At 37.9% G+C, this 27,174-nt stretch overlaps 2 protein-coding genes across 3 annotated transcripts; one reads left to right on the top strand and one right to left on the bottom strand.

The window, feature by feature from the left end:
• Positions 1 to 136: 136 nt before the first annotated feature.
• acp1 (acid phosphatase 1) lies at positions 137 to 19,680 on the bottom strand. Of its 2 annotated transcripts, none has more exons than XM_056257966.1 (6): positions 19,601 to 19,680; positions 18,590 to 18,663; positions 17,898 to 18,011; positions 14,224 to 14,285; positions 7,035 to 7,140; positions 137 to 488 (listed from the first exon to the last, which is right to left on the bottom strand). In XM_056257966.1, the coding sequence occupies exons 1-6, from the start codon at positions 19,641 to 19,643 to the stop codon at positions 411 to 413; spliced, it is 477 nt and encodes a 158-aa protein (XP_056113941.1). In that variant the 5' UTR covers positions 19,644 to 19,680; the 3' UTR covers positions 137 to 410. The 2 variants fall into 2 exon arrangements, with proteins under 2 accessions (XP_056113941.1, XP_056113942.1); XM_056257967.1 differs by lacking the exon at positions 17,898 to 18,011 and adding an exon at positions 17,732 to 17,845.
• Positions 19,681 to 21,265: 1,585 nt separating this feature from the next.
• fam110c (family with sequence similarity 110 member C) lies at positions 21,266 to 24,707 on the top strand. The gene is given in 3 exon segments (XM_056257884.1): positions 21,266 to 21,272; positions 23,566 to 23,694; positions 23,697 to 24,707. Coding segments are annotated over 3 exon segments (1,092 nt in total). The 3' UTR covers positions 24,653 to 24,707.
• The last annotated feature ends 2,467 nt before the right edge of the window (positions 24,708 to 27,174 follow it).

The raw sequence follows: 27,174 nt of genomic DNA, 5'->3' as shown, positions 1-27,174 counted from the left end.
ATTAATCAAAACGAGTGGCACAACCACAATCATATTCAAAGAAACTAGGGGAAAGCCATAAAACTGTCATAGAAATGTACAAAAATGTAGCTAAAAAGTGTTGGTGTAAGAAGCGGAAAAATAATCTCATGCCAAAGTAATTTCAGCATTTTTTGCCGGTTTATTTTGGTGAATTTACTCTCTTCAGAGAGTATGGTCAACAGAGGCAGTCTACCACTGCTCAAACAAGCATCCTATGACAACTTATTTTACAATTAAGACAAAGTGCTTCTCTATACGCTGCTATCATTTGGCTTGCGTGTTTAGCTTATGAAGACACTTAAAGAATGTTTCAATCAGATATTCATATTTGAGTTTCTCATGATGAGGCGTCGAAGGGTTCCAGAAGATGGTCGTTGTGTGTGTGTGTGTTATGAGTGCTGCTCCAGGAAGACTTTGCAGCACCTTGCACACTGTTCATACACCGTCTCAAAGTCTTTATCACTCCCCTGCAAGCGAAAACAAACAGAAACCATTAAAGACACCAGATCAAAGACAGCACAGCTGAAATGTCTTGATAATTGGTTATGAGCATATATGGCCCATACTGCCTGTTTTTTCTCTAGATTACTTAGTGATATGTGCATTAGTATGACTGAACTGAAACAATACTTTTTTTTGCCTAATTTGAGCTTAAAAGAAATACCTATGAACTACTGTTGTCAGATTGTTTTATTATTGGCAAACAGTAGAGCTGCACAAGTATTACAAGTCCAACACTGGCTAATAGAATTAATCTGTCTATATAAATAACAACAACAGCACTAAAAAACTAAAATCAGTCATTTTAAATGCTACAAATGTATTTAGACATAACAACATTATAATGTATGAACAATGTATATTTATGCTGAGATTTGCTACAGAATACATTTAACAGTGTTATTATACTATTAGCATTTGGATGCTAATAATTTATTAGAACTTAAACTTAATAAAGATTCAGTTTAAATGAGTGTTAGATGACAGCAAAGCTAAATCTAAATGTACATGTAAAAATAGAGAGTAATAATAATAATAATATGGAGAACACTTCAAATGTAATAAAGGCTTCGCATCAGTGCTATTTTAGTATTTTTTTATATACTGTTATAGTATTTAGTCACATTTTAAAATTGGCGTTTATGTTTTTAGGTTTAGTCGATTTGTTATTTGCTTGTCACTTTATTAATTGTTATTTCTATTTAGCTTTCATTTATTTTTATTACAGTTTTAGCGTCATTCATTTTAGGACTTCAACTTCAAACTTATTTCAGTTAGTTGACAAGGCAACATTTCTGATCCATGATAAAAGTGCTCAACACGGCTCTGGGGGGTTAAAGCGTTCTGAAGTAAAGCGATGAGTTTGTGTAAGAAAAATATCCACATTTTAAACTTTATCGACTAAAATAACTAGCTTCTGGCAGACGGCTTCGCAAGTCGACTTACGCCAAAAGAGTAACACTTGATGTATGATGTAGGAGTAGCATAAGCTTTGACGCCTCTCGTGGTTCAAACAAATAGGGCTGGGCAACAAACTCAAGCTCCTCCGACATTTCTCTTTAAAAATTCTCGTTTTAGACTTGTCATTTGTGAATGGAGTTTTGTATTGCTCTATCCTCTGCACTCCCGGGTTCGTCAATGCGTCATGCGTCATGTCAAGGGTTACTCTTTCGCCGTAAATCGATGCGTACGGCTGTCTGCCAGAAGCTAGTTATTTTAGTCGATAAAGTTTTAAATGTGGATATTTTTCTTAGACGAACACATCACTTCACTTCAGAAGGCCTTTATGAACCCCCCAGAGCCGTGTTGAGCACTTTTATCATGGATGGATGCACTTCATGGACTTCAAAACAGAAACCAGCTATTCACTGGCATTATAAAGCTTGGAAGAGCCAGGACATTTTTTATATAACTCCGATTGTATTCGTTTGAAAGAAAAATGTCAAATGGCTTGAAGGTGAGTAAATCATGGGCTAACTATCCCTTTAACGCGCATTTCTCTCTAAAGGCGCACCTTTATCCCATCTATGGAGATGGCAAGTCAGAATTGTCAACTTCATCTTTGCAGCGGTCACTGACTCAGAAAAAACTAGTTGTTAAAGTCCACCTGTAGTAATTCACCGAAATGACATATTTAAACGTTTTTTCATAAGAATTTTTTTTTTCATGCTTTAAAAATAGCTTGAATGCAACACTACATCCTTGCCTTATTTAGTGATCCACTCACTCACACCAGCTCAGAGAACCACTCGCTGATGATCACACGTTGACCTAATTGGTTACAAGGTAGTTTGTTACATCAGAAACACCAGTGATTTCAAACCGTGTTTTTGAGTTCACTGCAGTTTTAAGGAGAAAATACTCCGCAATGGGTGTTGATTTATGAATTTGCACATGCTTTGTCTTAAAGCATATTAAAAACATTACATAGACATAAACAACATTAAAAACTTGATTTTTACCCCAGGGGGACTTTAAAATGTTCAGCTGTTTTTTCTGACACATTCATAATCATTCCACTTGAGCGCTTACTTTATATTTGAAATGGTCATTATAATGGTTTAGTATTTCTATAATTAAATCAATATCTTAAACGTCCGACTAGTCGACTAATACTGTAGCTTAAATAAGTGACTACTAGTCGCCTACAAAAATCTTTAGTCGGGGACAGCCCTAAGCATTTGACTGGAGAATTGAAGCACACGGGAAACATTAGGGGTGGGGGGGGAATTAGATTCTTAGAAGCATCGCGATGCAGACGTGGACGATTCTGAATCGTTCACAAATGTAAAAAAAAAAAAAAAGTCTAATAATGTAATATTGAAGGAACGCAAAAGGCAGAACTCTAAAGCCCGGAAGTGCAGTGCTGGACAGTCTGTAGCTGAGCGGGAAATCCAAACTCCACCCACTTCGTTAAAAGCTAACATATGGAAAATTGGCATAATTTCATTGTGGCCTTTTTTTTTCATTTTTGCCTGAGACCTGCTTTCTGTATTGTTTTGTTTTGTATGCCGATCTCTTATACGTAGGTTTACTGTACTGCCCTCCACAGTCACAGTGTGTATCAGTGCAATGCCAGTCACAAAAAGTTACATTTTGACTGTGCTCTCTGCAGATGTTCATTTACTTTTTTTGTATAAGCTGTTTTTGATTGTGGTATACAGCAACAATTTCAAGTCATAAGTCTTAGAGTCTTTATTATTTATTTGTGTATTAGAGCAGCTTTGTATGTTACTAATTATCCACAAGCATTATTTTTCCATGAAAGCAGCTGGTACATAATTCGATATTTTTGTATGAAAGCTGTTTGTATTTTGCTACAGCAAAATGTTTATTTATTTTTGGTCTGAAGGATTATATTGCTCATTGCACATGACAGAAGGGATGTTGGTTTGAAGTCTATTATTTTATGTTAGAGATTCAGAATATGCTGAAGTTTGTATTCATTGACTACAAGTATGCTGCTAGTACATACACACATTTCTTTTCCTGTTGGTTCTTTGCAATGTTGGGACATATGCTGGCAAACGCAACCTTACAGGTGACTTGCCAAATCACTTCCATTTGTTTTATTAATAAAAGATATTGGAAGTAAATTCTTTATGGGTATAAATACTTTGCTTTAAAAGTACCAAGTAGTCACACACACACACAAAAAAGATGCATCGATAATTGTTTTAGCATCGCAGCCCTCTGAATCGTAATCTAATCGAATCGTGAGGTGCCTAGAGATTCCCACCCCTAGCAAACATAGTACAGCGTAGAGGCCAGTTTCCTATTCTGCACTGGCAGAAAGGCCTACACACTTCAGCCAGCTGGTTGTCTGCCATGAAGAAATACAAGAAGGGAAATATACAACTTTACACCTTTCAGCATGCCAATGATAATCTTCAACAACCTCAGAATGGCTGTGACCCACATGTTCTGGAAGCCTTCAGCCTAGTGAAACATCTTCACAATGTGTCCTTAATCAACCCTTAGGCACATTTTCACCTAAAAGCGAGTTTGCTGACCTTCACAGATGTGGCTTGGAGAGCTGGTAGTGAGAGCGGGATGACCTGACAGTGCCTAATGATCTCAGTAGGGGTGGCCCGTCAGGGACTTTCCAATTTCTATTTCTCAACACACTCACCCGTTCCCTCCCTATCATTTCTCATAATTGGACACTGCTCCCTTCCAAACATCAGTTTTGAGGTTTCATCTTGTTGGCTAATAAACTTTTATATCATACTAAGGTGTTTATGACATGTTGTGACACTAAACACCTCTTTTTAATACACTTAATAATACTCTTACATTGGCTTTATTTCAACATAACAGACATTGAACGCATACAGATTCATCCAGAGTTTTTGGCCTAATTGTTAAAGAGATACATCACCCACAACAAGCCGAAATTTTATCATAATTTATTCACCGCATGCTGTTCCAAAGCCATGTGACTCTTTCCTCCATGAAACACAAAAGGAGATTATTGGATAATGTGGACACTCTTTTCCATGCAATAACAATTGAAGAAAAGCTAAAGGTCTCAAGCTTTAAAAAGGATGCAAAAGCACCATAAAAGTGGTCGATCCAATTTTTGATCTGCATTTAAATTCTTCTAGGCTACTATGTAATAACTTTGTGAGGAACAGTCCAAATTTTAGTCATTATTCACTGAAAATCTTGATCAGGTTTAAGAGACTTCAACATAAGCCATTCCTCTGAGTCTGACCTTTTCAATTACATTTTTTCAACCGAATCAATCGTTCACGAATCTCCGGCTCTCCAGTTCAACTGCATTCAACTGTGTATCAATAGTACATAATTTTATTTGTCTTTTCCTCAAGCAAATCTATTTTATGACTTCAGAATACTTGTAATATTGCATGAGTCATAAGGAATTGTTTGTCAAGTTTATTTGTATTAGAAGTTTGAAAGCCTCAGCCCAAATCATTGAAACTGTATGGGCAAGAGCGTCCTTCAAAGAAATCCTCTTTTTATGATCCAAGGAAGAAATACAGGCTTTGAATGACACGAGGACCGAATTTTCATTTTTGAGTGAAGTATTCCTTAAAAGCTGTCCTCACCCACAAGACATTAATATCCAGGAAGTGTTGACAGTTTGCAGAAACTCTGCAAATGGAGTACGCCTTAAACACACACAGATATCCACTAAGGAATCCTCATTCTTAAACATCAGTCGGGGGCCAGGACCACACTATGCATCAAATTCATCTTTTCTGAAAATACCTAGACAGATGACATGATTTATTGGCTAATTTATTGGGTAAGTACATGATTATGACTTTATCCAAGCACACCACAACCAAATAAGCAGCTTGCAGCATTCCAAAGAGGTTTTCTCTACACGATCAACAACCCTCAACCAACCCCAACACACACTCACACACACGCCAATAAACTCTCCTATAGTAATCTTAAAGGTGAAATGTATATAATTGAATGAATACAATTATAAAAAATTTGGCCTGTCAGCGTTAATGCGTTAACGTATGCGATTAATTTAAAACCCTTAACGTGTTAAGCAAATAACGCAAGTAACTTACTGAAGCACGTGCAATTGTGTCATTAACGTGGCTTGCACATTCATGATCTTAGAAGTCGGGAGTTTATCACACTACTCTCTTTCTAATGTAAAGAAAACCAGGCTGACTACATCAGAGATGGCAGAGAGAACAGTGACTCGCAGCCAGTTTTCAGTGAATTATTCATTAAAGTGTGTTTCGCTTTAAAACACATCCTCTGTCATGTTCTGTGATTGTTTCTGAAGTGCACAAGCCCTCATGCATCGCGCTGTGTGAAATACAGACTGAACGGAAAGTCAAAACATCCTAAGCCAGATGACATGTATGTTGATGTATGTTGCTATGTTTAGTAATTCTGAATGGATTTGTGTATTGTATTAGGCATATGCGGTCAGGTCAAGGTGATTTATTTTGGCATCTCCAAGTGGTTCTGTTCAGTATTGTAACTTGCCTAAAATGTAGACAAGCTCTTTGCTGATGCACTGTACACATACTATACATTGAATACTAAAAAAATATTTTTTCTTCATGTGTGCTTTGGTGTGCATGCATTTATGAATTATTTGGACTCCTTATAACATTTGGTTATTTGCTGTCATTTTGAAGTCTCCAAATGTCCTTTTTGTTTTTGGAAAGACACTTAAATTTACCTTATGAACCACCCTTCAATCTGATTGTTCATTTTGCTGGATGAGCAAATGATGGCAAAATGAACGTGTTAAACAAGATGGTGTATGTCTAATTTTACGACAAGTGTGCAATTAATCGCGATTAATCACACAAAAAGGTGCAATTACATTTTTTTATAAGTCCTATAAGAAAATATAATCATCAAAAATAATTACATATTAGCAATAGTCCTGGCCACAAACTCATACCATTACTTGAGCCACTGCTGTCTGTCAATGTCGGACTGGTCAGGATGCACAAACAGAGCAATGTTTCGATAGTGCCACAGTGTTTTCTAAAAAATTAACCTTACCTTCAGTTCTCTTCGCCTATTAAGCAGGGATAGAAGTATTTCAATATCCAAAAAAGCAATATACGTGAAATTATGAATCATCATGAATCACACCAGAATTCTCCTTCCAAACAATGATTACATTTTAAGATGAATGTGAAAAGGAAGTAATGGTTGTGGGAAACATCAAAAATATCTAACATTTCTAGGTTGATTTGAAACGGTTCCCACACTAGTAAACAGCTGGAGTTGGGCTCAGCTGGAATAGCGATTATGGGATGAACATGAACCCTAAGACATCATATAAACTCACCATATGTTCTTAGACCGTAGGATCTGAGGCATATGTCTCATTGACTGGATCTTTCATAATATCTGGGATATATTTTTATACACATATATATATATATAAACAGGTTTCTTCATTTTATTTTGGACCTTTTGCCACTTTCATTGAGTATTTGGCAATAAATGACCAGGGTTTGGCACTAATCTTGCTGTGTGCATGTGTGTACACTTACATAGTACGGGTCTTGGATAATAAGCTGTTTTTCAGGATCGTAGGAGCCGAGCAGCTCAATCTTGGCTTTGCTGTTTTTTATGCTGCTTGCCTTCTTGTTCAGATCTCTGTAAGAAAACCATACACACAGCTTAGATCCTGTGCAGCCAGTGAACTGGTGCATAATCATATCAATGGTGCAATTTCTTAAGTTCTTCCAGATTAATTCAGGAATATGATTTAAGCGCAAATGAAACTTGACAGGATCTGTCTGTTCTTTCTGCAAGTCTCTCAAGACGAAGATGTTGCAACACACACACACACACACGAAAGAAATCGAAAGAAATTATTCATAACACACATAACAACGCCAGGGCACTGATAGCTGGTGTGGTTAATCATGAACGACGAGACTAAACAATAATCACTAGGAATGTACAAAACCATATATCTTCAAACTAGTCTGAAGAAAAAATAAAATATAGATAAATATATTTAAAAAGTGCATCAAATGTACCAAATTTGACTGGTCATTACTGTTTCACTCAGGATGGATATAAGTTTAATCACAAATATTTTATTCTATTGACAGCCTTTTTTATTCAGAAAGGATGTATTAAATTGATATTTAAGACATTTATAACGTTACAAAAGATTTCTATTTAAAATAAATGCTCTGCTTTTTTAACTTTCCATTCATCAAAGAACCACAATTGTTTTAAACATTGTAAAATAAAAATCATAATAATAAAAAAAATCTGCATATCAGAAGGATCATGTGACATGAAAACTGGAGTAATGATGCTGAAAATTCAGCTTTGCATCACAGGAATAAATGACATTTTTAAAATATATTCAAATTGAAAAGTGTCTTTTTAAATTGTAATAATATTTCACAACATTAATGTTTTTATTCAGCATTTTCAACAAAACAAAAAGCCTGGGTAAACATGAGACTTTTTAAAAACATTTTTAAAAATCGTACCGACCCCAAACTTTTGCAAATATATTAAAATTTGAATTTGAAATGCCTTTAAATTTTAGGAAGGGAGTACCTAACCTCACAAGAAGATAACGATATTTGGGGGTCAGTGGCATTAAAAGGTTTGAATGATTATTAAACTAATTAGTCTTTAAAGGAAGGTCTGTATAATTAGGCTGGTTTCAGATTCACCTGACAGTGATTGGATGTGTTTCTTAAGAGATATTCACATAAGATGTCATTTAACAGTCTTAACATTTAAAAACAACTAGACAAAGTACAAAAAAAAACTCAGAAATCTCAAAGAACTTAAACACATTCACACACCTGACACACTTGAGATGAGGTTCAGCATCTTGACCAAGAGTCTCATTAACAGTCTCCAATTCAGAGATCATCCCTTCCAGGTTTGAACCTATGACCTTTATGTAGGATTACCAGCTCAGACCTTTAACCTTTAAGGCACACCACCCATTCACATAATAATGTCAAAATATAGCAGGAAAAATACAACAATTGATGACCTGACATATATTTTCAATCTTGATTAACCCAAGACAGATAATCATCGCTAAAGCATGACTGTGAGATCGCGTCAGTCTGTCGTGCTGAGCAACGGAGAAAAAGCAGAGACCTGGAACCACAGAGAAAAGACAAGGAATCTAAAGAACTCAGTAATCTTCTTAATAAGCACTGGATCTAGCAGGAACATGTGATTCCGACAATACCCCCCCCCCCCCCCCCCTCCCCTAAAAAAAAAAGACCTTCCTGCGCCCTTTACTTTATTATACCACTCATGGTACGCCCACAGACTGCTGACAGATCAATGATATAATTCATTCACTTAGTGTTGCTCGAAATCAAACATCATTCTCATGTCAGAAAGGCAAATGCCAAGGGCCTCATTGCTGCTCATCACTTTTGTGCTTGTAAACTCAAAGAGAGGCACACTTTTCTCAAATGCTCAGCAAATGTTCCCTAAAACTGTCCAGTTGAGACCAATAAAACAAAAAAATGCATGGCAGAAACAGGAACACATGGCAGCAAGTAATATAAACAGACAACTTCCTTACTTGAGTGAAAGTCCAGATACTACTGGTCAAATATTACTCCGTTACAAGTAAAAGTACAGAAGTACTCGTTTTAAACATATGTAAGTATCAAAAGTTAAAAGTAAATGTCAATGTATTGTTTTATTATTGTATATCTTTTTTATTTATTTAATATTATTTATTTAGGATCTGTTTTCGTCCATTTTGCCACCAGTTGATTAGTGTTCAATGAAAATTATGGGGAAATAGCTGAACTTCACGACATGTGACCCTACAAGAGTGATTACTGATAGGCTGTCTGTCACCTGCAAAAAACCAATCACATTTCAGAGATGGAAAAAAATCATCCCCTGACTGACGTTACTACTTTCTACTCAAGGACCTTGACAGAAATGTAGTGGAGTAAAAAAAAGTACCATATTTGTCTTTCAAATGTAGTGAAATTAAAGTTAAAGTTTCAAATGTAGTGAAGCAATCTTATTTCGAAAGAAAAAATAATACTCAGGTAAAGTACAGATACTCAAAGGGTACATAAGTACAGTGCTTAAGTAAATGTACTTTGTTACTGTCCACCTCTGAATATAAATAATCGGGGTCTAAAACGTTTTGATCTTGTCCACTTTCAGAGGTAGTAAAAACGCATTAGACCAGATTTCTTTCGCAGTGTAAACTCTCATGTGGTCGAATGCGTACGAACAGCTGCAAAAGATCCACCTACTGACCGAATGTGCAAACATTATGGGAAGTGCGCTAGCCAGACGGGATTTAAAACTTAGTCGGCTGAAGACCCAAGTTTAGCACAATTTTCTCTCACGATTCCTGATTTCTAACACACACTCACATCAGTTTGTGTAGTCTTGTGGCTGTCAGAGCAGAAACTAAAGTTGCTGCTCTCTGTATGTTTCTCCGTCGTCTCTGGACACGTTCATATGTAAATTGTGCAATCTTATTTCGTCCATTAGATCGAAAGATCTAAAAAAAGCCCACAGACCCTCACCTTGAAGAAATCAGGACAGAAGAGGTCGAAAGTGGACAAAAGAGACGGATTAAAACACCAGGTGTAAACAGGAATGTCTCCCTCGTCTACTTCTGAACAGATCGACCAAAACGCATCTTAATACCAGATGTAAACGGCCATAATTACTGAGACAAGCATGTAACTGACAGTATCAAAAACAGGCAGCCAGACAGAGCTTGAGCCACACGGTCTCACATCGCACCCATCTGTTTTATAAAGAGAAGCACGCAGAGGTGAGCGTGGTTGATCATATATAGGACTTAGGGGTGGAACGGTACATGTATTCGTATCGAACCGAAACGGTACGGGCGTCATGGTTCGGTGCACGAATTTACACGGAGAATACACGGTATAAAAATAAATAAAACTCGCGTGCAAATTAATTAATGTAATGCGGAACTACTATTGGATACGCGGGTTCTTTAGGGACACATAATCTGTACCATCGGCTTAGCTCTGAACGCGCGTTCACTTCAAACATTGGCTTTATACGCGCGTCCTATTCGCTTTGGACTGGCGTCGAACTAGACGCGAATTTGACGGTCTATTCGCGTTTGGTGTGACCGCACAATGAACAGGCTGCGATGTCAAGATTGCAATGCTCTGTGTGTGTGTGTGTGCGCGAGAGAGAGTCGCGGGCGCGATCGAACTCTGTGTGTGTTTGTGTGAGTGAGTGTGTGTAAGAGAGAGAGAGAGAGAGAGAGAGAGAGAGAGAGAGAGAGAGAGAGAGAGAGAGAGAGAGAGAGAGAGAGAGAGAGAGAGAGAGAGAGAGAGAGAGAGAGAGAGAGAGAGGGGGGCGCGATTGAACACTGGAAACATAAAAAACATAGGCCTACTCCGTCAATTTGTTCAGATCATTACCTGCAACCTGCAAAGTGTTTACTTATATTTGTGTACATTCGCAATAAAACACAACATTGTGCTTTTTGTCACACTGTAAACTCTTGTCAAACTGTAACTTACAACTGTCACCCAACCAAAATCACACACACACACACTGTTTTAAAAGCAAAACATATTTATCCAACCCCATTTTAAAACAGTCTGTGGGTCCCATCTTTTGGACATTCGTCATATTGCATTGGTTTTCATTTCTTGTCCTCGGAGCACTAATCTTACACATTCTACATTGATTAAAAAAAGAAAATCGAATGTGTTTTTAATGGTAGTATTATTTTATACAGAAATCAATTATTTATAATTCAGATGAGAATAATGTTACATTGTCAATTAATAATGTTAATTAAAATTAAGGAAAACAAATATATTGATCTGAAATATAGCAAAATAATTTTAAATTAATTACCAAACATATCGCAAGGTCTTCTTGTCTTTTTATTAATTTAAAGCTCCAGTCCGTAACTTTTTTAAGTTAAAAATAATCCAAAATAATTATATTAAAAAAACTTATTCTGCCAGTGGTCAAAACTATCTGCTTGCCATAGCTAGATTCAAAACGGTTAGCTTGTAATAATAATCTTAATTCCAGTGGTACTGGTGGGTTTCCGTGGGAAATTCGAGCATGTCTTTGCGTCATTACGTCACACCCGTACACATAAAGGAGTTTCGGCTAGCCGGCTATACTGTGCGTGACGAGATGTTTAGATGTATAGGCTTTTCTCGCAGCACTTTACATAATTAAACTTATGGCATCCAGAAAGATCCAAACAACAATCATCAGTGTCAACTGGAGATTCAGCAGTTATAAAACCCAAAAGACTTCATACTTCAGATTTAAGGTGGCTAGAGAAATAGAAAGAAACCGTCTCATGCGAACGCAAGGATTTAAACATCGGCGGGGCTTTTGAAAAGTGCGTGAACTCTGTGTTTTGAAGGGGTTCAAAACGGAAGAAGAGACGGCTTTTTTCTGCTGAACAAGTAAGACCTTTCAATAGTTCAATCGTGTAACAGTACGTTTTCTTAATTCACACAGTTATGGAGTTTCCTTTGTTGTGCCTTTCTCGTTTTGCTATTATGGAGAATATGAATTCTGAACTACGCAGGTAGCTGCTAACCATAAAACACATTAAATTTAACATTAGTCACGCAATGCTGATGTTGTTAACATGAACAATTTGAGAACAAAGTAGGCTATAATTTGCACGGTTGCTGTAAATCGCGTTGATTAAATCTAACGAAGCTTATCATGTCGAATGCTTTTCCCCCCTTAGTTGGTCAGAACAAAAATGGATTTTACTTACTTGTTCAGAAGATATTTTCTTATGAAAATTCTTATGTTGGTCAAACTTTCAAAAAGTGAATCTGTGATTCTGTATGACAGTATCCACTGTAATCCACACAGCACGGTGACTGACAGCACCACTCGCCTCAAAGCACTGTGTTCATCCGCGCTGTTTCATGCCGATTTACAACCCACGTAAAGATGATAATTCCGCGAATCACTGCAGTTACAGATTTCGAACAGAGAGATGGCGACAAAGAGGAAAAGATACGGACTGCAGCTTTAATTAGTAAACGAATTATATAAAACTATTGTCAGTGCACTAAAAATAAACTGGTTCTATGCCTTTATTAATAAAACGTATTTAAAAAATACAATGCCTTCTGCATTTTTGTTTTGCTTTTCCCTCCATTGTACCGAAATCGTACCGAATCGTGATGTCTGAACCGAGGTATGAACCGAACCGTGACTTCTGTGTACCGTTCCACCCCTACAGGATTGATCATTTAAAGGCCATCCATGGTCGGCCAATCTCTTTTGCTTTGCAGAGCTGGTGAGAGGAATCCAGATAGTGTGATCATACTGTAACTGTGTATATATACATAAGCACATATCTAACTTTATATATGCACACAGACATACACTCACCGGCCACTTTATTAGGTACCCCATGCTAGTAATGGGTTGGACCCCCTTTTGCCTTCAGAACTGCCTCAATTCTTCGTGGCATAGATTCAACAAGGTGCTGGAAGCATTCCTCAGGGAGTTTGGTCCATATTGACATGATGGCATCACACAGTTGCCGCAGATTTGTCGGCTGCACATCCATGATGCGAATCTCCCGTTCCACCACATCCCAAAGATGCTCTATTGGGTTGAGATCTGGTGACTGTGGAGGCCATTTTAGTACAGTGAACTCATTGTCATGTTCAAGAAACCAATTTGAAATGATTAGAGCTTTGTGACATGGTGGAAGTAGCCATCAGAGGATGGGTACATGGTGGCCATAAAGGGATGGACATGGTCAGAAACAATGCTCAGGTAGGCCGTGGCATTTAAACGATGCCCAATTGGCACTAAGGGGCCTAAAGTGTGCCAGGAAAACATCCCCCACACCATTACACCACCACCACCAGCCTGCACAGTGGTAACAAGGCATGATGGTTCCATGTTCTCATTCTGTTTACGCCAAATTCTGACTCTAACATCTGAATGTCTCAACAGAAATCGAGACTCATCAGACCAGGCAACATTTTTCCAGTCTTCAACTGTTCAATTTTGGTGAGCTCTTGCAAATTGTAGCCTCTTTTTCCTATTTGTAGTGGAGATGAGTGGTACCCGGTGGAGTCTTCTGCTGTTGTAGCCCATCCGCCTCAGGTTGTGCGTGTTGTGGCTTCACAAATGCTTTGCTGCATACCTCGGTTGTAACGAGTGGTTATTTCAGTCACTGTTGCCCTTCTATCAGCTCGAACCAGTCTGGCCATTCTCCTCTGACCTCTGGCATCAACAAGGCATTTCCGCCCACAGAACTGCCGCTCACTGGATGTTTTTTCTTTTTCGGACCATTCTCTGTAAACCCTAGAGATGGTTGTGCGTGAAAATCCTAGTAGATTAGCAGTTTCTGAAATACTCAGACCAGCCCTTCTGGCACCAACAATCATGCCACGTTCAAAGTCACTCAAATCACCTTTCTTCCCCCTACTGATGCTCGGTTTGAACTGCAGGAGATTGTCTTGACCATGTCTACATGCCTAAATGCACTGAGTTGCCGCCATGTGATTGGCTGCTTAGAAATTAAGTGTTAACGAGCAGTTGGACAGGTGTACCTAATAAAGTGGCCGGTGAGTGTACATACCATATACATTCATAGGTAATGTTTTTTGAGAGTGGGGTGAGGGTGTCATATCTTACATAAGGTATCAGAAAAGCCAGATTAGGATCCCACCACCAAAATCCCAATTGAACCCCTGCACATACCTCAAGTTGCTATCGTCCATGCAGAGGATGTGGTCAAAAGTCATGAAGTCATCTTTGGTGACCTAACAAACAGAAAGACTGTATAAGTAACATATGTAACACTTCATTCACATTGGGTTTCAGCCCACAGCCACCCCCCTCTCTAATTCTTCCTGTCTTACACCAAAAGAGGCAAATATGCAGCCAAAAGAGCACGTTGCTGGCTTGGACAATTTCCAGGGAACATAAGCAAAAGGCCAGAGAGCGAGTAGACGTGCCGTCTTTGCCTGTTCGAACATTCGCTCCCATCACTCAAGACATGGAGGTAAGAAATGAATCAAAGCACATCTGTGGCTGCATATATATGTGTGCATATATTGAGCAAGAACACATTATTCATCTGGGATGCCACTGCACAGAGTGAGCCATAATAAAAATCTATGTTTCCAATTTACAAAAACAACAAAGAGCAAAAACTTGACATCATGAACAACTCATACGTGTGTGTGTGGGGGGGGTTGCTAGAAACGCCTGTTTGGCTACATGTGTTTCCTTGTATAATTGGGGGCTGTTGATTTGTGTGAGGTCAACGGGACAGAGATGTCTTTAGTGTGAGCTCAGCTCTGTACAGCCCCGTATGAACCTGACCTCTAAAGGCCGAGCTAAAGCTTGCCCACATGACTGGAATATCTGACTGACAGCTGGAAAATGTGGGTGGAAAGCACGCGAGTTTGCAGTTTCTCTTAATAATAGGTCAGTAATAGGCCAGATCATGTATATTTCAGGCAAAGTGATACAGCAGTGAACTTATGTCTGAGAGGTTTCAATGAAGCCATATAGGTTGTGATGCTTCCAGGCCTAGCACCAGTAGCAAAATCAGAGACCTAGAGAAATCTGTGATTTCGCAAAGTATTTAAAAAAGCATTTTGCTCTGATGTGAACATAACAGCAGGGTCACCAAATCTGACAACACAGCATTAGAGGTTACCGAAATCCAGATTTTTTAATAAAAAAATGTTACCAATAATTATTCGTTTTTATTAACGTTTAATGCATAAATAATCAAAATGGTAAAACACAGAGAAAATGTACAATCATAATGAGAGAGAAACAATAACATCTCATACAGCTTGAAGTAAATTTATTTGTTTTACCGCACCTCTCACTAGACGCGACTGTTTATTTACCGTGCTCACCATAATGTGAACAAGGGCAAGGTGCGCTCTCGTGCGAACATTTAATTGTTAATGAAATCTTGTCACAGATCACAGATTCTCTAGGTCACAGATTTCTGCACCGTTTCCTAGGCTTAGACTTACTGTTGTCACACTCCTCAGCTAGTACAGCCACTTTATTTGCCCTATCTGCCTGAAAGAAACTAAATTAAGTCATTTATATTTAAGCAATAGGCTATCACACGAGCAAGAGCGCTGTTGTTCCAAATATCAACAAGGAATTTCATATATTAAGACCAACTGCAAGTGTGACGTTTTTATACAACAGTTAAATAGATAACTTAACATCGAGTAACTTACGTTTGAGTCACAATATTTTGAGTTAGAGAATCACTTGTTGCCACCTACTGGCGAAACTTAGTAAAATGCACACATAGTAACAGAAAAATCCCCACCACTTGAGAAAAAAGCCTTTGGCCTGGTTTCACAGACAGGGTTTAGATTAAGCCAAGATTAGGCCTTAGTTCAATTAGGAGATACAAGTAGATTTTATAAACATGCCTTAGAAAAAAACATTACTTGTGTGTGCGTCTCGAGACAAAAGAATAGCACTGACATATTTTTTAACATATGTCAGTGCAAGTTGCTTTCAGTTAAAACTGCTCAAACATGCATTTAAAACAGCTCAAACATGCATTTTAGTCTGTGACTAGGCTTAAAGGGGTCATATAATGCCATTTTTATACAAGTTAATATGATTCTTTAGGGTCTAAATAACATTTTTGTAATATACTTTGATTCAAAATTCTCATTAGTATTGTAAGAAAGAACCCATTTTACCTGGTCAAAAACAGCTGTTTTCAGGACGCCGTTTAAGTGCATGTGTCTTTAAATGATAATGATAATGACTCCGCCCCTCTGTTCTGCGGGCGTTTTGACAACACACGCGGAGTCTCTGAGGACACATCTGTGCAACCATATAGGTTTGAACCGGAGTTGGACCCGGAACAAGGACGTTTCTGAATGGTTGGTTAACGTAATGTCACTTTGATCTATCTTTGTATGCACTGGCAGGGTAGAGTAGTGAGATACGAACGCTAAGTGTTTACTGATGTATACGTTAGTTCATTGACAGATTGATGTTACAGCTAATGGTCATGAAAAACTTTTTTTTCGCTATGATGACAGCTCGCTCAGGCCAGGTCTGTGTTGAAACGCTGCTGTCAATCAACAATCGTGGGAGGGGCTTCCGAGCGTGTGACGTCACACGGTCGAACGGCTCGTTTTGAGACAGGTGAAAACATATAAGGAGATAAAAAAAAAACACTGGATGGATTTTTATCATTATATGATGGTTGTGTACAGGCACTGCCAACACACATTTCAGTACAATCAACTTGTAAAAGTGCATGTACCATTATATGACCCCTTTAAGCCTTGTCTGTGAAAACGGGAGTTTATGTTTGTTTGTGGGACCCGCCCAGCAACAGCACCAGTACCGCTTCCCGGGAAAGAAGGTTCGTTATTTTTAATTGATCTCTTTTTGATTTATATATGTGCTATGAAAGATATGCTTGTGATACATTATGGACCAAACGTGTTTTATCACAACACACACCAAACACTATTTGGAAGCCAATTCAAAACAACAAACTCTGTGGAGAATTTCCTCAAGAAATGTACAAGATAGATGAAATATGTCAGAAAACACAGAGGGAGATGGAGAACAGGGGTCAACAGCAGATAGGCAGTCACGGATGCCTGTCAAAATCAATTTATAGGCAAGAAGTTAAAAATAAAGAAGAAAGATAAAACATCTACGGTGTGAGACAAAGATAAAGTGCTTTTGGCTGTAAATTACGATTAGAGAATGCTCACACCAGTTCTCCTGCCAAAACTGGCTTTAGTTGTGTATCTGCAAGGTTTCCGTGTGAGTGACACTGACTGAAGTTGGTGAAATTTTGATAAATGTGTCATTAACATCGTATTGTACAACAGTACTGTGCTGAAAGCTTCTTGCACTCTTTCTCCTCCATCTATCCACCTTATTTTTAATGTAAGAGCGTTAACTTGAATGTGCAAGGCTTCCAGCGTCATACGCTTCCAGTTATATTGGCTGTACTAAAACGTCTGTTATGCTGCTTTATATTGCAAACTGTTATTGTTATCATGGTATTTTATTTTGTTGTCGTTCTCATTAACACACTGGTTTGTAGTGCAAATAATTCAATGTTAATTCCTCCAATTATTTACCTATACCAGAAATCTCACACATTCAAAGAAAACAGCATACGTCCGCGTTGCAAAATAAGGTGGATCTCACATGTACAGACAAAATCCCACATCTGCAGTACCTGTCGTGCCCTGTGATCTGTCTCTATGTCATGTTTCCTGAGGCAGGCCAGACCACGGGCGTCAGGAGCGCTGCCAATATTCCAATCTGAGGTGGCACCAGAGTCTATAACCCACTGTAACACACAGAGAACACGGTTCTAAGTGCTATTCAGGACCCCGCCGTACCTGCCGCGCCACGTGCCTCATGGACACGTCGTGTTTCTTCATGCAGGCCTGGCCGCGGTGATCCGGGGGGTTTCCGATCTCATAGGTGGACGTGGCGGCACTGTCTATTCTCCACTGAAGACACACATACACACAGCACTGATGATGATGAAATTATACACGCAAACAGAACAGAACATAAGAATAGCATTTATCTGAATAACTAGGTCCATATATACTTTATGGTACTACATGAACAATGTTGGCCAAGTATTCTTTTTTGAATATTTCTGGCCTTAAACTTTAAGGCTGGAATGCATCTGAAACCATTTCTTTGGATTTCGTCTTTTGACTCTTGTTAAACTTTCTGAACAGCAAAATGTCATGTTTGTCCCTTGTGCAATCTCAGTAATAAAGTCAAATCTCCATATAAGCAAGTGTATCTGGCAAACAAAAATAATTATGACACTGATACACTCATCCAAAGGGTAGATGAGGCTAAAAGTACTTCAGAGATTTTGCTCTGGAGTGCCATTGTCACTTTGTTACATACCTGCTAGAACTTCAAGACCAGATACATTGCATTCATCCAGAAGATGATGCACTGTTTCAATCTATTCACTGAAGCACATGCGATTATTTCTAGTCTTTGTAAGCTAGACCAAATATTGATACATCATTCAATAAAAGCATCATCACAAGCAGCGACATACCTTGTCCACCACCCCACTGTCTGTGGCCATCTTCCTGAAAACAGCCTCAGCGATTGGGGATCTGCAAATATTCCCTGGGTATTGAGGAAAGGGAAGAATTTTATTGCTTTAGTAGCCATGTGTATTACATGTGATCAATTTCCATATACACAAACATGTACAAAATGTATCACATCATCATCATTACTCCACTCTTCAGTGTCACACGATCCTTCAGAAATCATTCTAATATGCTGATTTGATGCTCAAGAAACATTTCTTCTTATTAACAATGTTGAAAACAGTTGTGCTGTTTTATATTTTTGTGGAAACCGTGACATTTCTTTTTCAGGATTCTTCGATTATTAGAAAGAGCAGAAATATTAGTCTTTACTTTAACACAATTGAACACATTCTTGCCTAATTGAAGTATTAATTTCTTCAAAAAATATATAAATATTTCTGACACCAAACTTTTGACAGTATTGTATACTTTTTTATTGTATGTAACGTTAGGCTAGCCTACTATCCTTGATTACTTGCCATAAAATATAAAATAGCCAAATAAATACATAAATAAATGAATAAAATCCGTAGACAACAAAGCATAGAATCTTATGCAAACTGTAAAGTGGATAATAAAAATGACCCTCATAACGTTAAGAAAATGTGTAAACCTTAGTAAATGGGTTAGTTTATGTTTTGAGCATGACTCACCCCGGGAAAGTAAAAAAAAAAGCCTAAACTATGTTTAAGAGAATACACATACGGGTGATCATTGCTGAAAATATACATACAGTATAGATTTAAGCGCCAACATTAACACGAAGTGTTTATTAATGTCTGAATAAATGAGATTTGCGTGTGATTGCATCAGTATGCAGATACTATACGGCTCATGATTCATTCACTGAAAGAGGCCAGTGAAAGAGTGATCATCGATTGAACGGTGATGAAGGTTTGACTTATCAGCTTCCCGTCTAAACATCACAAGTTAGAGAAGGTTTGGCGATATTTTATAATCTTTCTTACCCAAGCACACGAATAACACCGACCTTCCACCGGGAGCCGCCATATTGGTTACTTGAGGGTTGCCCGAATTTCCGCCTGTACGAAATTCAACAACAAAAAAGGCCTATCACGTAGGCCTATTTTTTTGCAGCCTATTTACACAGTAAAGGCACCACAAAGGTTACATCTAAAGTGCCATCACACAAAGTTTCCAGAGCATAGTTCTGAGAAAATGTCTTGTGTTCTGGTTTGCCAGTATGCCTAAGCTGCACAATAATGATGAAGAAACTTTTCCCTGGTGTCTTTTCAGGCTTGCATAAGCTTAATCAGTCCCGATTCTATTATTGGTATCACTATCCCGAGGAATGGCATTTACAGATCTAGGTGGTCAGGTTGTAGGAAAGTCCTGTTTTCCAGACCATATTTAGAGCAAGTTTAGATTGAAGTATTTTTCACTCAGCTGCCCGGCCTACTTAGCCATACTTTCTCTGTTATAAAACCAGATTATACTTAAGTGTATTGATCGTGAACACCAGATGAGTGAATTTACTACACAGCAAAATATATGTGCATGCACATCTGGAAAAGTCAGCATAAGAAACTCAGAGAGCCTATAGGCTATGGATTTGGGCCGATCTATGCAGAAATGTAACACAAATCTATGGAGAGTTGAGTTATGTTATAAGCATACGATGTGGGTTCTTTTACATTATTCTTTTTTACATACATTCATTTGGTAGACACTTTAAAACAAAGCCCCACACAGTGCATTCAATATATACATTTTAACAGTATCTACTAGGAATTAAATCCATGACTTTATCGACATCAGTATGAAAGTATATATATAGGCTATTCAATAAAAACATAAACACTAAGTACATTCACAGTAAGAATGTCTGCCCTTGTCGATGCAACTTTCATCTGCAAGAAAAAAATCTCCTGAATAGAAAATAATACATTTTTAACACAAGTACTTTACGTGTTCATGAAAAAATATATAGGCCTATGTCTAAGTCCATTCAAGAACATAAAAATAAAAAAGCAATGAAAAATAAGAAAAAGTTGATTTTAAAAATGGATTAAAGATATAAAGAATAATTTGAACAATCCCTCTCTGTGTTAAATGTGTTGTATGGGAAATTTGATAAATAATTGGTATTTTTATAAGCCTACACTACCGGTCAATATATATATGTTTTTTTTTTCTGAAAGAAATTCTTTTTTCTTTTTTTTTTGCAACTATACATTGAATTGATCAAAAGTGACTTTAATAATGTTACAAAAAATATTTCAAATAAATGCTATTCTTTTGAACTTCCTATCCATCAGAGAATCCTGATTTGTTTTAATCACATTTTCAACATAAATTGGTGGGAATTGGTCAATTGGGACAATTGGTTTGGAACAATCAGAATATTATCCAGTTCCATAAATGGAAAACAGTTATTTAAAATTGTAATCAAATTTCACAATATGTTTTACTGTATTTTTGATCAGATAAATGCAGTGGTGAGCATAAGAGACTTCTTTCAAAAACATTAAAAAACCCAAAACCGAACAGGTGAGTGGGATTCCAATGCATAGTAAAAAGATAACAATTTGGAGATAAATGTCAGTATTTGTATTTCTACAGGTATATCAGCTTTCCTTCTTTGGCTTTGATGCATAACACTGTCAAAGAGAATGACCGGTGAGAGATATAATGAAAACCATATTCCAGGGTCAGTGACTCAGGCAGTGCCAAACTTTAAGGGAGGTGATGTATGAACTTACTGAGAAATCCAGCAAAGCTTCTCTGTACAACAACAAAATTGATATCCATTGACATAGTCATTCTGTTTTGACTGAACAGAATGAATATGCAGCACAACTTTCCCCCAAACTTTTAGTGTTAGCACACAAGCCACAGATATTAATCTATACATCTTGATCTCTGCAGCGTATACATGCTGTATTCACAAATTCAAATTCAGCTGGTTTGCAGCTGCTCCGCACACAAATCTTCTTAAGGTTTACTTCTCGATAATGAACTTTCATTAATTATGTCTTCACATTAACATCCTTAGCCTTGCATACGGACACAATATGCTGTCTTCAGGAAATGCCTGTCAGATTTGAGTAAATTAAAAAAATTGATTCCCAATTTGAACTTTTCTTGTCTGCACTTCATCCACTTAAATTGTAAGTGAACTAAAAAAAAAAGAAAAAAAAAGATGATGATAATTTGGTCATGTGCACATCACTGACGCATTATTCAAGACATAAATTGTAAGGTTGTTGAGAGACACAATCATAACTCACTCCAGACCTAAATGATTAACATTGGAGGTCATGCAACCACATTGCTGTTTCCTATCAGAAATCATGTCTGGAATCATTCATATTTGTTCAGAAAAACCTTGAACAATCCTTAGGTGTGGAAGTGGAACGGACATTTTGCTTTGTGAGATGTGTAAACAAAGTTAGAAGTTTGTGGTTTTGGTTGTAATTTGTCCTGTTGCGTTTTTACATGTTAAAATTCCTATTTGATGAAAAGGGCTCTGTGTTTTTGGAGTAACTCTCACTGTGGGCTTTAGGATTTGCATACCACTATCAATGTGTTGACTGAGTCTGTATACAATTATTGTTATTAAGGGTTGTAGGTGATTCAGCATGCATGAATATTTAAAAATGTCCATGTGTTTCAGACCAGACTGACATGATAATGGGTCTCACTCTATATCTCATCTGGATCCACAATTTTGGAAGCTCTGAGGTCAGAGAAGCCATATATTGGTTTTAGTGTACTGCTATTACCCTGGGTACTTTCCAGCTTACTGCACAGCAGGCCCCTTGAAACACATAAATTACATCCGCACAAATTCCTGGTTCTGACTTGGTTGAGTTAAGAAATGAATTCTGGTCTTCACTTAAGTTGCTTTCTGAAGTCAGCATTTTGCACATTGAGCAATGCACAAACACTCCACAGGAATCCAGCCAGGGAAAAGTCTTGCCAGGGTGTTGATATGAGGTTGTTATAGTGGTTTTTGATGTGTTGCTATGCGGTTGCTAGGGTGGTTGCTTACTGGCCATGAGTTGTTTTAGTTGTTTTATTGTTTGCAGGTGAAAATCATAGACTGACGGCTTAGGAAAGTCAGAGCAACTAGAAGTTATTTTATTGATTCAGAAATTAAAGGTCATCAAGTGTGCACATCATGCGATATCTCGTGCGCGCGCGCACACACACACACAGAGACACACAGACACAGACACACACAGACACACACACACAGTACATACCGGTAGTCTCCACTAGTCTGCTGCCATCTACTGGTTTTATGGAGATCCTGCATTCATCTAGATCTCCCGAATGTCTTTCTGCCATTTATCTAATTTTGTAGAATGTTTTTAATTAGAATAGGAGTGTAAGCCAGTTACATTTTATGTGTAAGTGCATGTGTTGCTTCTTTTCATTATACTGACACATGATATATAACACTTTTCAGTCCCACACACGATATACACCAAACAAAAGTTCAGCAAGCCAGATCTGTCAAAAAACGTTTTCCATTGTTTGACTTTGACTCTACAATCCCGCACAAAAGGGGGAAATATGATTGAATCAGGCCACACAATGCATAAACAGATGTTGAGGGAAAAAACAAGAATCAAGTCAAGTATGATATCCTTTAAAAATGTTGTCACAAAAGATCGATGAACTGTACTTTTTTCCCTCCATGGGAAATATTCCCGGTACACTGCTACTTTTAAATTTAAGGCAGGCAGCTACTTTTTTTTTTTTTTTACAGTATATGCCTAGTTCCAGTCTCCCCTGAATTCGTTAACTGTTTAATTTATTCTCATACAATATTCCTAAAGAGAGTTGAAAAAACATATTTGCAAGCCCTTATTTGGAGCCGTTAAGTTACATTTAACGTGTCCTGACAGTATTCCTCACCTTTACATCCCTCGTGTCGAGCTCGCGCTGCCTTGACCTGTTATAGTGGGTGGAGTAAGTGAGTATGAACAGGTAAAGGTGTGCGTCAGTACTGTGCGTTTTCGTCAGCTTATACTATATCGGACCCCTCAACACATTTTGCAACAGTTGCGACACAGTTGTTGTGGATTTAACACAATACTAATCTAGACTGGATAATGCTGAAGAAAACGCAAGGCACGGCCGACGTGGACGCGTCGCGCATTCTTGTGAAGGGGCCCGAGTTTTTGAGAAGACAGATGGAGCGAGAAAGCGAGGCGAATAAAGGACGAGTCAGTGCGGTGGAGAGGCTGGCAGCCACTAAACCTCAATATGTAAAAAGCCAACATGTGGTCAGCATCGGGTCTGCCTCCGTAAGCAGTCAAGGGTCTTCAAACGGGCACGGTTCCCCCGCAAATGTTGGTGTTAAGGACATACCGTCGCCTGAAGAAGACAGCAATGTGGTAAGACGTAGCAGCTCGAAGAAACGACCGGACTCGATTTTATTATACAGACAGAAGTGTGAACTCATGAGAGGATTGCCTGGCGGGAGGAGATTGAATAAAAAGTCATTATTCTCTCTTAAAGACAAGAAAAACGCATTTTCCGAGGCGCGTGAATCTGACGTTGAGGTAAACGACAGAAAAGAGCGTGCGCTTTGCGCCACACGTGAGGACTGCGTGAAAGAGTCCACTTTACCCATGCCAGGACCTCCTCCTCACAGGATAGTCACTAGAACCCAAGAGCAGGAGCATAAGAGCCGGAGAGGGGTGGCGCGCTCCAGCTCTGACATCAGCTCACGCTATTCGAAAAACTTCGCGGACTTTGACGTATTCTTCAAATTCTGCGGGCTCGAGGGTGACGTGATTGATTCCATGGGCAAAGAGAACTTTTCCGCGCGCTCTGACGACCTCAGCTCCAGAATCCGGAGCATCAGCGTCTCGACGTCAGATGACGCATTCTCGAGGAGCAGCGACGGCCTGCATGAGGGGGAATTGCTGGAGACTGTCCGTCAAGGGTTGTCAGTTGTCGAGCGCAACGCTCGGATCATCAAGTGGCTTTACAGCTGCAGAAATGCAGCAGAGTCGGGAAAGGTTCTTCGAGATCTGGATTAATGGGTCATAGCTGCAAACGTTTTTTTTTTTTTTTTTTTTTTTGCTCAACGCATATTGTCACTTGATTTAAAATGCTACTTGATTTAAAAAATACTAGCTTGGCCTATGTGACATCCCTTAACTGTTACCATTAGAATTAGAAAAAAAAAGAGTTTTAGAACGTTTCAGCCAACCAGAAAACTAGCAACCATGTTCTAAAAATAAAGGTTCCAAAAGGGTTTTTGCAGAGATGCCATTGAAGAACCGTTTTGGGTTCCCTAAAGAACCGTTCAGTGTTCATTTCTTAAAGTAAATTTTTTTTAGTTGGCTATGCAGAAAGAACCATTTTTTTACTATAAAGAACATTTTGTGCAATTGAAAGGTTTCATGGATGTTAAAGGTTCTTCGTGGAACCATCAATGTCTACACGGGACCTTTATTTTTAGGAGTGTATATATGCCTGGCTGATTTGGCTGACATGTTCATTCCATTCATGTTCAACTAATCGGCTAAATCACCAATTCTAAAAATTGAATTCTTAAAGGGTTTTAGGATGTTATTTCCCCATTTGTGATGGGTAAAATAAGGTCTGATAAACATTTTTGTTTTACTACATAAATTACACACACCTACAGTTGGAAGCCACTGTTCTTTGAAAACATAACAAATTGCTATATAAGGACTAGAACGGTTTTGTCAAGCATTTACACAACTTTGTAGTTGTAGTCTTTAGTTAGCAGCTTGTTAGCAGACTGTGTGTAATTTCAATTGACATGAACATTTCTTAAATGCTAAACCTTTTGTACTGTATATATACCAGTACTTGATCCTGGTTAATTACTGTATCTACCTGTCACTTGATTTTATAATATATAAAAGTTGTGTTTTTATATTCCATTGCAGTTTATTTTCGTTGAATTCTGTGAAAACTGCCTTTGCACAGTTTACAGATAACAATTGTCGTTTAAGTCAAACGGGCCATGATACAAGCCAGTCAGGAATGCAGAAGGGACCTGGTCTGGAGTATGGAAAGATATGGTTTCACACAAGCAGTTTTGTCCATTGTTGCGTAACAGCGGAAGCGATGGACAAAAAGCAAGTACATTCACATCCAATGTGGGTGTGTATAATTAGTGCCGCACTGTCACTCAAGTTCAAAGATTAGGTGTCTGTTTATCCTGCCTTAATACTGACTGTCTACTCATGTCTTCCCTGACTCACAATGCCTTGTAAATAGTTTAAAGTGTTTTGTGTTTGAAGTAACTTGATAAGGTGTGTGTGCACTGTTGAGTCAAACAACCTTACACAATTATGTAAAAATGCTGTGTAAATATGAATACCAGTCAGTATAAAATCTTACTTTCTTACTTTTCTAGCACTGTTATCTAAGAGTGTATGCAGTTTACTTTTGGATAAGTTATAGTTTAATGCAGGTCTAGTAATTTAATTATCATAAATGCATATTTATAATGATAAAAAAAACTTTAAAACGCATTTTATGAATGTTAACTAACTGAACCTTCTTTTCATCATTTTGCACATGACTGAACCTTTGGAAAAAAAAAGTCTTCTGTTGAATGCAGTGTTTTCGCATGCACACAAAAACGTACCCCTCTGGCCTCCTAAAGCAGACTATGGCAGGTTAGATCTTGCAGAGGGAGTGTTCGTGGCCTTTACACTACTTTAAATGATTTTGGAAAAGCTGTAATTTTTCAATGCATGTGAGAATTATGCTAATTTTTTAGCTCACTCATTCAACTGTAATCCAAACTGACAAGTTTGTCTGAAACCGCATCAAAAACAAAGATATGACTGTCCTGAGTTTTTGGAATTTGTCTCTGTTGAGATAATCATGAATTACGAAATACTCTTCAAATAGTGTTACAATTTAGCTGTTGTCCATTCTGTTCAAATGATATAGGAGTCAGCCTTATTGGTACAGTTAAAAATGATACCATTCTTCATTGGCAATACACACAAATAAGTTACTTGGTAAATGCATGCAAATGATTATTTATGCAGCATGGATGGACTGTAACTTAGACTTCTCAGCTCGGTTTGGACTTTCATCTAGGTGGGGTTTTTACCTGGCAAAAACATGAGTCACATGTCACAAGGATATCAGAAAGGGCTTTGAGTCAAACCTCTATTACCATAAATTGTTGTCTGTATAGTCATCACCTATGCTGCAAAATCTTGTTGTGAAATTGTTTTGAATTCTGTTCTCCATATAAACATAAAGACATATCCAATTCTGTCATTTGTTGGTAATAGAGTAAACAAGTGAACACAAAGAAAGCATATTGACAAGTGTACAGTATAATGAAGGCAGGTTTTATTTGCAATGTGTTCTCAGGACAAGTTTTTTTTTTCTATGTGTCAGGTGTTGAAAACTATTCAACATTTGAAGTGGATCAAAACCTTTCATCAAAGTTATAAATTTTGAACAATAGCCGTTCTTGTCTTAGGACTTTGATAAACGTTTTTGATCCCCTTCAAATGTTGACTAGCCTACTGTGATTTTTGGGTAAGACTTCAAGGTA

The sequence above is a fragment of the Rhinichthys klamathensis genome, unplaced genomic scaffold, assembly GCF_029890125.1.
Source record: "Rhinichthys klamathensis goyatoka isolate OS25496 unplaced genomic scaffold, OSU_Roscu_1.1 h1tg000147l_1, whole genome shotgun sequence".
Classification (NCBI taxonomy): domain Eukaryota; kingdom Metazoa; phylum Chordata; class Actinopteri; order Cypriniformes; family Leuciscidae; genus Rhinichthys; species Rhinichthys klamathensis.
The sequence above is the reverse complement of the archived record's forward strand: the minus strand, read 5'-3'. Positions and strand labels throughout refer to the sequence as shown.